General features: G+C 34.0%; 3 protein-coding genes across 4 annotated transcripts; 1 reads left to right on the top strand and 2 right to left on the bottom strand.

Moving 5' to 3' along the window:
• Positions 1 to 765: 765 nt before the first annotated feature.
• On the top strand, positions 766 to 5,589 carry LOC100122521 (regulator of telomere elongation helicase 1 homolog). Its single transcript, XM_001606079.6, has 14 exons — positions 766 to 1,264; positions 1,339 to 1,774; positions 1,857 to 2,112; positions 2,190 to 2,450; positions 2,534 to 2,841; positions 2,922 to 3,128; positions 3,204 to 3,366; positions 3,448 to 3,705; positions 3,786 to 4,025; positions 4,101 to 4,613; positions 4,682 to 4,826; positions 4,893 to 5,080; positions 5,144 to 5,288; positions 5,363 to 5,589. The coding sequence occupies exons 1-14, from the start codon at positions 1,132 to 1,134 to the stop codon at positions 5,443 to 5,445; spliced, it is 3,336 nt and encodes a 1,111-aa protein (XP_001606129.2). The 5' UTR covers positions 766 to 1,131; the 3' UTR covers positions 5,446 to 5,589.
• Positions 5,496 to 8,931, bottom strand: LOC100117525 (dnaJ homolog subfamily B member 12). 2 transcript variants are annotated; one of them, XM_008208220.4, is made up of 9 exons: positions 8,650 to 8,905; positions 8,315 to 8,564; positions 7,687 to 7,840; positions 7,483 to 7,628; positions 7,267 to 7,401; positions 6,996 to 7,126; positions 6,802 to 6,917; positions 6,553 to 6,716; positions 5,496 to 6,469 (listed from the first exon to the last, which is right to left on the bottom strand). In XM_008208220.4, the coding sequence occupies exons 1-9, from the start codon at positions 8,845 to 8,847 to the stop codon at positions 6,360 to 6,362; spliced, it is 1,404 nt and encodes a 467-aa protein (XP_008206442.3). In that variant the 5' UTR covers positions 8,848 to 8,905; the 3' UTR covers positions 5,496 to 6,359. The 2 variants fall into 2 exon arrangements, with proteins under 2 accessions (XP_008206442.3, XP_031783390.1); XM_031927530.2 differs by having other exon boundaries at positions 8,315 to 8,931.
• A 218-nt stretch (positions 8,932 to 9,149) lies between these two features.
• Positions 9,150 to 10,486, bottom strand: LOC100117562 (dnaJ homolog subfamily C member 18). Its single transcript, XM_001607333.6, has 5 exons — positions 10,314 to 10,486; positions 9,902 to 9,954; positions 9,680 to 9,825; positions 9,499 to 9,606; positions 9,150 to 9,421 (listed from the first exon to the last, which is right to left on the bottom strand). The coding sequence occupies exons 2-5, from the start codon at positions 9,937 to 9,939 to the stop codon at positions 9,291 to 9,293; spliced, it is 423 nt and encodes a 140-aa protein (XP_001607383.2). The 5' UTR covers positions 9,940 to 9,954; positions 10,314 to 10,486; the 3' UTR covers positions 9,150 to 9,290.
• Positions 10,487 to 10,533: the final 47 nt, after the last annotated feature.

Consider the following 10,533-nt stretch of genomic DNA (forward strand, 5'->3'; position numbering starts at 1 on the left):
CTGCGCGGACTGTTTGTAAACACACAATGCATCGAGAAACTGCGGCCTGATTAGCCGCTCGCGGCGGAGAAAGGAGCTGCGATATCGGGTTTTTTAGTCGTTCGACTTTTGGGTCAATAGCTTCGGTTAGAGTACCTACTCCCACACAAAAGATCTTCGTGCACGCGCTCACCTCAACGGCAACGTTGCGAGCATATCGAGAAGTAGAACGCGCACACATCAGGATCAATGTCACGGTCTGCGAGCTTGGTGAAAACGAGGAGAAAACGAAAGCTTCGATTTTTCAGCTGTATATTTCTCTTTTTGTTCTTCCTTTTATATGATTCTCAGCGCGCTAAAATAGAACTACGCAACATGCACGAATCTGGAGTAAACATAATACACTGTATTATATCTATTGTCTTTACGGATGCGAAGTGAAATAAAAACGGAAATGGTACTTTTCTCCTATCTACATGTAAGGCTTTCGTCATAATTTTCAATTCGTCTCTACTTTATAACAGTCTCAACAATATGGGCAATGTTTGCAAATGATAATGAGTTATGCTACATCGCATTATCGCACATTGGTCGACTCTTATCTCTCGGCTTTAATTTTCAAGCGGCCTTTTCCTCCTACAATTAAAAAAAGTCAATACAATCTTTGCATTGAAAAAATTTCTTTTTATATCGCAATGTATATTATAATGGAATAATAATAGCAATTTATTTTTTACTCCGAATGTTGGTGAGTTCAGATAAACGCTATAATTATTCACAGCCTTAACCGCCGCTTTAATTTCCGTCGATTATTTTCCTCGTTACGTACAACAAATCATTAGATTATTGAGTATTGAGTAGGTATAGATAAAAAAGATTTAAACCATGTGTATTGCGTGCGGATGTAAAATATCAACCAATCAGAAGCCCGCCTTTCATCAGCGTATTAATACGTAAATGACGGTCGCAAAACACGATTTACGAATTGAATTCGCATCGGCTGACCAGTCACAAAACGTGCTTATTCGCAAAAGCGCGGTTCGCGGATCGCGAGCTGTTGAGCGTGTTGTTCTATGTCGCGTGTGTCATTTGTGTTATTTATTCATTTGTTTACAATTCGATTTGGTATAATTTCGTTCAGAATCCAGAATCATGACTGAAGTAACGCTGAACGGAGTAGTGATTAAATTTCCATTCAAGCCTTATCAAGTGCAAGAAGACTACATGAAAAAAGTTATAGAATGTCTGCAAGAAGGCAAAAACGGTGTTTTGGAATCGCCAACAGGTGAGTAAAAAAATGCTTGTCACTTGCTTTCTAAGATAATATTTTAACTTTCAATGCATACACGTTAATGTCAGGCACTGGTAAAACGCTGAGTCTGCTTTGTTCATCTCTGGGCTGGCTCATGATAAAGAAGGCTCAGATACAGATTCAAGTGCAATCGCTTGGTGCCTTGGACCAGGTTGGTTCAGGCAACTCGTACTTGGATCAGTTCGCAAAGAGTCTTGACAAAGGTGGTGGAAAGTCAACAAATCAAGCGCCAACAAACACATTTGGATGGTCAATGCCAAAGATCATCTATGCTTCGAGAACTCATTCACAGTTGTCCCAGGCTATGCAAGAGTTAAAGAGGACTTCCTATAGGCATGTCAGTGTGACAGTCCTTGGATCCAGAGATCAACTTTGCATTCACCCAGAAGTTGCCAAGGAGCAGAACACTTCTAACAAAATTCACATGTGCCAGGCCAAAATAAAGGCCAGAAATTGCTTTTACTACAACAATGTTGAGTTGAGGTATTTGCTTCAAACTTTTTAATTTACCAAATGATGATTTGACGATATGATGAAACGGTTAATCAATTATTTTTCATTCTAGAAAAGATGATCCAACCATCAAGGACAATATTTTAGATATTGAGGACTTGGTAAAGACTGGTCAAAAGTTGAAGTGCTGTCCATACTTTTTATCCAAGGAGTTAAAGCAAAATGCAGATATAATCTTTATGCCTTACAATTATTTACTAGATCCTAAAACGAGAAAAAATCAGGGTATCGAATTGCAAAATAATGTTGTCTTACTGGATGAGGCACACAATGTTGAGAAAATGTGCGAAGATGCTGCTTCTTTACAAGTTAATCATTGAATCTTATATATTAACTTAATCATTAACTTAAATATTCTTTAATTATATTTTCATTATATTTTTAGATTAGTAGTACAGACATAGCTGTGTGCATAGATGAAATAACACATGTTATGAAAGACATGGCAAATGAAACAAACGATCAAGATTTTTTATCCGAAGGATCCAATGCTGCTCAAAAAGATTTCTCAGCTGAAGATCTGTGCATATTAAAAGCCATGTTTTTAGAATTAGAAAAAGCTATTGATTCTATACAAATCACAAAACGAGATGAGGGAGATACTTATCCTGGTGGTTATATTTTTGAGATACTTGAAAAGGCTGACGTGAGTATCTACTTGTTATCTTTTCACGATAAATTTGGCCAGTTAAATATGTAATTTTTTTTTTTTTTTTTAACAAAATGTAGATTACTCAGGGTAAAGAGTTACTAGTGATTGACAAATTAGATAAAATTGTCACATATTTAACAACAGTAAGTGCATCCTCATTTACCAGAAAAGGAAATGCTCTTCAGAAATTTTCTGATTTGTTAAGAGTAGTTTTTGCCGGTTCAACAAATAATAGGTATAGAGAAAAAATTAAACAATGTTACAAAGTGTACATTCAAGCAGAACCAGCAAAGAAATCATTTAAAAATGATGCTTGGGAAACAAAGAAAATTACAAAAACAGATGGAAAATTAATTAGCTACTGGTGCTTTAGTCCTGGATTTGGGTATTATATTTTTCTTTAATTAATACTTTTGATTGATATCATTAAAAATAAGAATGGTAAAATTAATATATCAATTTAAGGATGCAACAATTGTTAGATCAAGGAGTTCGTTCCGTTATCTTAACAAGTGGTACATTGTCACCTTTGAAACCTTTTATATCTGAAATTGGAATTGAAATTGGTGCACAACTGGAAAATCCTCACATAGTATCAAATAAACAGATTTGTGTAGGAATTATTAGTAATGGATATGACGGTTGCAGTCTTAATTCATCGTACAATACAAGGTTCTTATTAGATTGCTTATTTCATTTTTAAAAAAATGAAAACGAACTCAAAACCATGGTTAATACTGTTGTCAGGAATGATCCAAAATATATAGCTTCACTTGGAGAAACCATCAAGATACTCAGTTGTATATTACCCCATGGTATGCTAATATTTTTCCCATCATACCCAATTATGAAAAAATGTCAAGAAGAGTGGCAAAAAATGGGCAAATGGTCGCAAATCGAAGCTAGTAAGGTGATTATATAAACAGAATTCTAAAACTAACTTAAAGATAACTTGAATGCATAGCATTTAATTGTTTGTTGATTCTTAAAGCCGATTTTTGTGGAACCTCAATCAAAAGAAGGTTTCAACAATGTTATGACTGAGTATTACAAAAAAATTCACGATCCAGCACACAAGGGGGCAATTTTCATGGCGGTGTGCAGAGGCAAAGTCAGTGAAGGTTTAGATTTTGCAAATGCGAATGGAAGAGCAGTGTTGATTACTGGGTTACCTTTTCCACCTTTGAAGGATCCTAGGATCATTTTAAAACAGCGATATCTGGAAGAAAATAGAGCATCGGGAAAAGAGGTACCTTCTAATTAAAGACAATCAATTGTATGGGTACTCAATTTTAATGAATATTACATTTAATTTTATTTTTATTTTAGAGTTTGTCAGGTCAACAGTGGTATCAGCTTGAAGCTTCAAGAGCTGTCAATCAAGCCATAGGTCGCATTATTCGTCACAAAAACGACTACGGAGCAATATTATTATGTGACTGCCGTTTCGATAATCCTTCGTTTAAACAACATTTGTCATCGTGGATTAGGCCACATATCAAAAAATTCCAAGACTTTCGAATGGTTGTAAAAGAGTTAAGAGAGTTTTTCAGATACACAACGGCACACGTAAGTAAAGATACATTACTAAATTAATTTCTAATTGTTAGCTATTCAATTATTATAAATAAAAAACGTTCATAGTTGCCACAACCAGCTATAGGTGCTAGCGAAATGTCCAGTATGGCACTGCCATCAGTTCCAGCTGAGTTTGATACAAGTAATACAAGAATAGTTAAGTCCAACTCTAAAACTCTTGCAACAACACCACAAGAAAAGCATAATGAAAACTTTGATCTGAACGCTTATAAAATTAAAGGAAATACCGAAAAAGAGAAAAAAACTGATCAATCTCCTAAAGATTTCGGATCATTATTCGAAACCAAATCTAAAACTGTAGTCAATTTTAGCACTTGCAAACTACAAACAACAGCTAATACTTTCAAAGAAGTTTCACCTTCAGAAGAACCCAATGCCAAACGAAGGAAATTGAAAATTAAACCCGTGCAGTTCAGTGTAGAAATGCCTGTAGTCTCAGAACCATCTACATCGTGTACAGAGCCAGGAATAAAAACTGAATCTCAAAGACCAAGAGTTGATGGACCAGAAGACAGTGCTGCGGCAAGGCAACAACAAGGAAAGAAGTACATACAGCAAGTGAGAAATATTTTATTTATTTTAAAATTTTTTGACTGCAATTTTAATTTCACAACATAATTTAAAAGGTAAAAGGATCTGTATCGCCAGAGGACTTTAGCACATTCAAAACCCTGATTTCAAGATATAATAAAGGCATCAGCTTTGATGAGCTTATAGCTGCATTAGAAAAGCTTTTTCTGATAGACTACAAATTAAAACAACTGTACATTGGTAAATATACACGATAAAAATGTATTAATTATGATAAAATAAGATTAATACATTTATCTAATACAGGCTTCAGAAACTTTCTGAGAAAAGATCATATTAAAGCTTTTGATGCACAAACAAAATTGATGGAAAGTTTGGACGATTATTTGTTGGACAAACCTGTATTACAAAGTGAATCTCAAGAAGTCAATGTAAATAAGCCAGAATATACTGCAACATCAAGGCAAGAACAAGGAAAGAAATATATACAACAGGTAAGAATAGTCAAATATTTTTTTTAAATTTCTAAATTTTTATTTTCAATTAAAAACTTCAAGGTGAGGGAATCTATATCGCCTGAAGAATACAGTATTTTTAAAAGACTAATGAATAGTTATAAAAACGATGCTAACTTTGATGAATTAGTGAATGGATTAGAAAAACTCTTCGTCATAGACCATAAACTAAAGCATCTGTTTATAGGTAAGAAAACAAATTTAATTTTAGAATAATAGCTTAACATTTAATGTAATAACGTATAACGTTATAAAATTTAGGTTTTAGAAGTTTTTTAAAGAAAGATCATACAAAATCTTTTGATTCACATATCCATGCAATGGAAGGTTCAAGTATTTGGTGAGATACTGCTATTTATGAGGGACAGTAACTTAAGGAAAAAGACAGAAGTACAAATAGTATTTTAATTTTATATAACATTTTGTATATAATTTATTCTATGTTATATCCTCTATTGAAATGAGAATAAATTTTATATTTTTTGTAAGTAAAAATTAATTCTTTAAAAACCAAAATCCAAAGAGAACTCACTTTTACGTATAGTTATAGGTACAGTTTCAATAATACATACACAATTAAATTTCATAAGTTTAATTTTTGTTTAACAAACAACAATACATTCTATTTAAACAATATAATAGCTCATTTAAATAAATAAAAGAAATCAAATATATTAAAATATGTTAAAAAGTGCTGTATGTACAAAATCATTTTATCAATGACTACAATGTTTGTTCATTTGCATCAAGCTACAAAATTGTTATTAATTTATTACTTTGTGAACCTTTGTATAGTGCTTCATATAACACCATTATCAATCATAATACAATGATTGAAAAAAATTTGATTAAATATAATAACTTTAATTTTCTTTTGCTTAAAAGCAGTGTTTCAACTTATATTGTTTTTATTTTCATAATTGTACCATTTTTTTTAAAGATAGTTTAAATAAAGAAAAGTTTCATTTCCGTTATTGCATTTTCTAGAAATTGTTTTTTTTTCTCTTAAGGCAAGACTATAATACAAAATGGTTTTTAACACAACAGCTTCAAACTAATATAAGTTTTACAATATCCTTTATGATACAGATAAACCAAACCGTGCTTTTAGGTAAAATTATGCGAAATATAATTGCTAGATGCATCAATGCATCAAGCCTAATTTTTCATAATCATATGCACACATATTAATGAAATTTAAATTTGCCTAGAATTGCAAGCCGTAATTGAAAATTCACTTTTAAATCGAGACGATTAACTACGCTTGCATTTCTTGAAGTTTTTTACAAGATGGCGTTTCTATGTTTCTCGCTCTCTGGAATTGCTCTTGATCACCGAAACTTCTTGCTTTCCACATCATTGATTCCCCTACGAGAATAATTATTGCAGATTATAAAGACTTTTTGCAATTATAATACTGTTCTAAAAAGAAGAAACATTTAAAGACTTACGATAATTTCTCTCTCTATAACACGAATGCCGTAGGAAATTCATATACTCTTCTTCAACTGAATGTTCAAGCCTTCTCAAGTTGCCTTCGTACTCCGTATGAAAGTTCTCTTTTACATAGTATGGTACTTTGAGATTTTGAGTTACTCTGTGTACCGAATATTTACTAAAAAGGACATTACAATGCTTTAGATTGTTGACTAGTTAATCCAAAAATTTTAATAATATGGAAGCAGAATTTTGATACTTACGAACTATGATGCAAACTATAAATAGGATCAGAGATGAAAAAACTGCTCATCATTGTCAAAACTATTAGTAATAGTACAGGCAACATTTGCAGGAATGTAGTATAGCCGTTTGCTTGCTAAAAAAGTATAGGAAATTAAAATTGATGATAGTCATTTCTATGATATACAAAAATAATATAAAAGACAATTCCTACTTGTGAGTGAGCATGTTGTGCTTGTGCTTCATTTTGTCTCATCCACCTGCCACCACCCCTACGCATATAAAATTCTTGTTGTGGAAATCCACCAAAGAACATGTTGAACAATTCCTCAGCAGTAATATCGGCTGCAATCAAAAATATTTACATTAAATGTAAATTACACAATTATATTTAAATAAGTTTAAATTTAAAATAAGTTAATGAAATAAATATAGATAAGTACATAAAAGGTATGCAAAAAAGAACAAAGATCATATTTGTTTACCTTCAAAGCCACGAGTGTAATTATAATGAGTATGCGTTGTCCTACTACTGCTAATTCTGTCCTCATCTGAGCCATACAGATCATACTGTTTTCTTTTTTCAGTATCTGTGAGAACAGCAACTGCATTTCCAATAGCTGTTGATAAAGTAGTAAATTAAACATTCATGTTTAACTTTTTTAGATTAAATATCAGTTATCATTCGTATAAAGTCTTACCTTTAAATGCTTCCGCAGCACCTGGTGCTTTGTTTTTGTCAGGATGCAATTGAAGAGCTAATTTTTTATACGCTTTCTTAATATCACTATCAGTCGCTTCTTTGGTTATTCCCAAAATTTCGTAGTAGTCTTTGCACTTCTTTATTCTACAAGCATTACATTTCAGTCAAGTATTAATAACTATATTTATGTGAAAGAACTCACCTTCTCACATGCTCTATTTGCTCTTCAGAATATTCGATTGTAGTTTGAACATGCGGACCATTACTTTTGGCTGCATTTGGCCTTTTTCTGACTTCTGGTTCAGGTTCTGACTTTTGACTTTGTTTGGACAGTAATGTTACCGTTGTCAACAAATCTAGCAAGAAATAAATATTTATATAGCTTTGTATACATAGGCATGGGCTCTTGTAGAGAAAACCAAGTAAAAGCGTAATCCGTGCAACGATTGATCAAATCATAGTTACGAAGTGAAAACCACAGGCTGGCACAGATTGGGTTTTGCCAATAGACGCCCAACTTATTTTGAAGAAAGAATGATCACCAGCACTGTCTACTTTTTGCGAGACTCACTTCCTCAATCATAAATGCTCGAGGTGGCCCCGAATATACCACAGTCATCATATGATAATATTAATGAACCTATCGTAGTTCGCTGTTAATGCAAGGATTATTGAGGCGAGTAAATAGCCTTGAAAACATTGAAATTAGACTAAAAGAAGCCTGGGAATGTAATGTGTAAAGAGTTCGCTCACGTATGCAAGTACTAATATACACAAGATGCGTGGAAAAGCCCATTAGCTGCTAACGAGCCTGACATGCCGCCACTCACCCTCGGCCTTTTTCGTGGGGTAGAGCCGCTGGGCCTTCCTGAGGAACTTCTCCGCGTCATCGAACCTCTTCTCCCGCACGTAGCGCTCGGCCAGCTCGGTGCATCGCTCGGCCTCGTCCTTGTTGCTGTCCATCGCGTCGTCTACGGCAGCTCGCCTCTTCCTCGTCGCTACTGCTGCTGCTGCTGCTACTTGACCCGCGCTCTCACATATAGCTGGTACAAAATAGGCAAATCGCGCGAGTGCGGCCGCCTAGGGTCCCGTGACGTGACGGCGCAGAATAGTAAATAATCCAATCGTCGCGCCGCCGTCGTGTATAAGTATTAAGTAAAAGTACCTTATACACTCTCGCAGCTCTGCTGTACCTTTTTACCTCGGCGGCAGCATCGGCTCGGACATGGACACACTGTAGTAGGTACTCCGTACTCGTAACTCGGCTCTTGCTGTACCTACAGTGCTGCTCTGCTGCAGATATTATAGATATAAGTATTACAGCTAAAATGTATATTAGGGTATGTGAACAGGCTGACGTCATGGGGGGAGGGGGGAATGCAGCTGACGAATCCCCAGCCTGACGTGGACGATAAGCTCTGGCTCCGGTCTGCTTCGGATTTAAGGCATGCTTTCACGTGCAGCGCCGCCCATATTGCAACCATACTATATATATATATATATATACACACACACACACGCACTGCATACGAGGCGGTAAACTCGATTTCTAATACTGAATTATACTTACATATTTTTCGTTTTATTTGCAAAAGTCGCTGACAACAGCATCTGAGAGACAGTAGGAGTAGTAGATAAACCATTAATAAGCCAATACTTTTTTTGTAACAAAATTTTATTTAATATACGTTATAACGAACATGTATAACCAGCACACACATTAACGGATATAATTTAAGAACAATGTAAAAAAATTAAAATATCTAAATAACTTATGGAAAGCAAAGAGATTCTTAGATTAATTGCTCATTTAGCATACTTGGGTTCTTCTTGCTTCTTGGGTTTTGTGAACCAGTCATACAGTGCAATCAGACCTGCTGCGATACCTACAATACTCGCTATTCCAGCTGTGACTAGGATCGTGTCAATAGCATCATCTAAGAACAAAGAATAGTGTTATTACGTGTTCATTATATTTAAAAAATTTTATCATCAAGATGGAAAAACTTCTTACCTGATAAGTCAAATTTATCGTGGCAGAATCCTCTAGGTGACTGTAGGTATTCGTTGTATTCCTTTCTCATATTTTTGTCCAGCAAAACTGCTGTGGCTTTACGCACAACTGTGAAACAATTTGTAGCTTTGACATTTTTTTGTAAAATATTTTCTACACTCACAAATAAATATTCACATACCAACAAATGCATCTTTTGCTCTTGGAGCATTATTTTTATCTGGGTGGACTTGGAGAGCAAGCTTTTTGTGAGCAGATTTTATCTGATCATCTGTCGCATCATTCGGCACTTGTAAAATTTCATAAAAATTCTTTGTTTCTAATATCCTATAAAATAAATGGATCGCATTACTCAAGTTCTACAAAAGCCTTAGAAAGTTATTATTTTTCTATTCGTACATACCTTTCTATATTAGCAACATTGTCTTCCGTATAATTCATGATTGTAGATCAAATCTGTCGATTATAAATAAAAACAAAAATGTAAAAATATGCTATCAAAAATATATATTAGATACTTTGTGTAGATTATTTTTGTTAGTGACTGATCCTAAACATCAGATGATGTAAATGCATTGGACTAATGTGCAATGAATAATGATAGTTTACCGATAGATAAGCAGTAAATTAATTTTTTTAAGAACGTATTTTTGCAATAGGTATCAACTTTAGTAGTTCGTATAGAACATAAAGCAGTTTAGATACACATGCAAGCACTCAATGATTGATTCTGTTTATATTGTAAATAAATTTGTAAAGACGAAATGAAAATAAAAACAACTTATTAGTTGGCATATTATTATTGAAATACCTACTGGTGTATGATTATTTTATGCGTATGGTAGGATCAGCTATACACTGTTCAATTTTACAGACGCATTTTTCTGTCAATATGGTCTAATTCACAATGTTCAGATACTCTCTATTACAGATATAGGTATGTATAACCAACCTTTACTTGGAACCTGATGTGGTGCCATCATGCGGGTGAGTGTGAAGCCAAACTAAATAGTACACTGCTATACTATACATATA

The sequence above is a fragment of the Nasonia vitripennis genome, chromosome 3 (assembly GCF_009193385.2).
Source record: "Nasonia vitripennis strain AsymCx chromosome 3, Nvit_psr_1.1, whole genome shotgun sequence".
Lineage (NCBI taxonomy): Eukaryota > Metazoa > Arthropoda > Insecta > Hymenoptera > Pteromalidae > Nasonia > Nasonia vitripennis.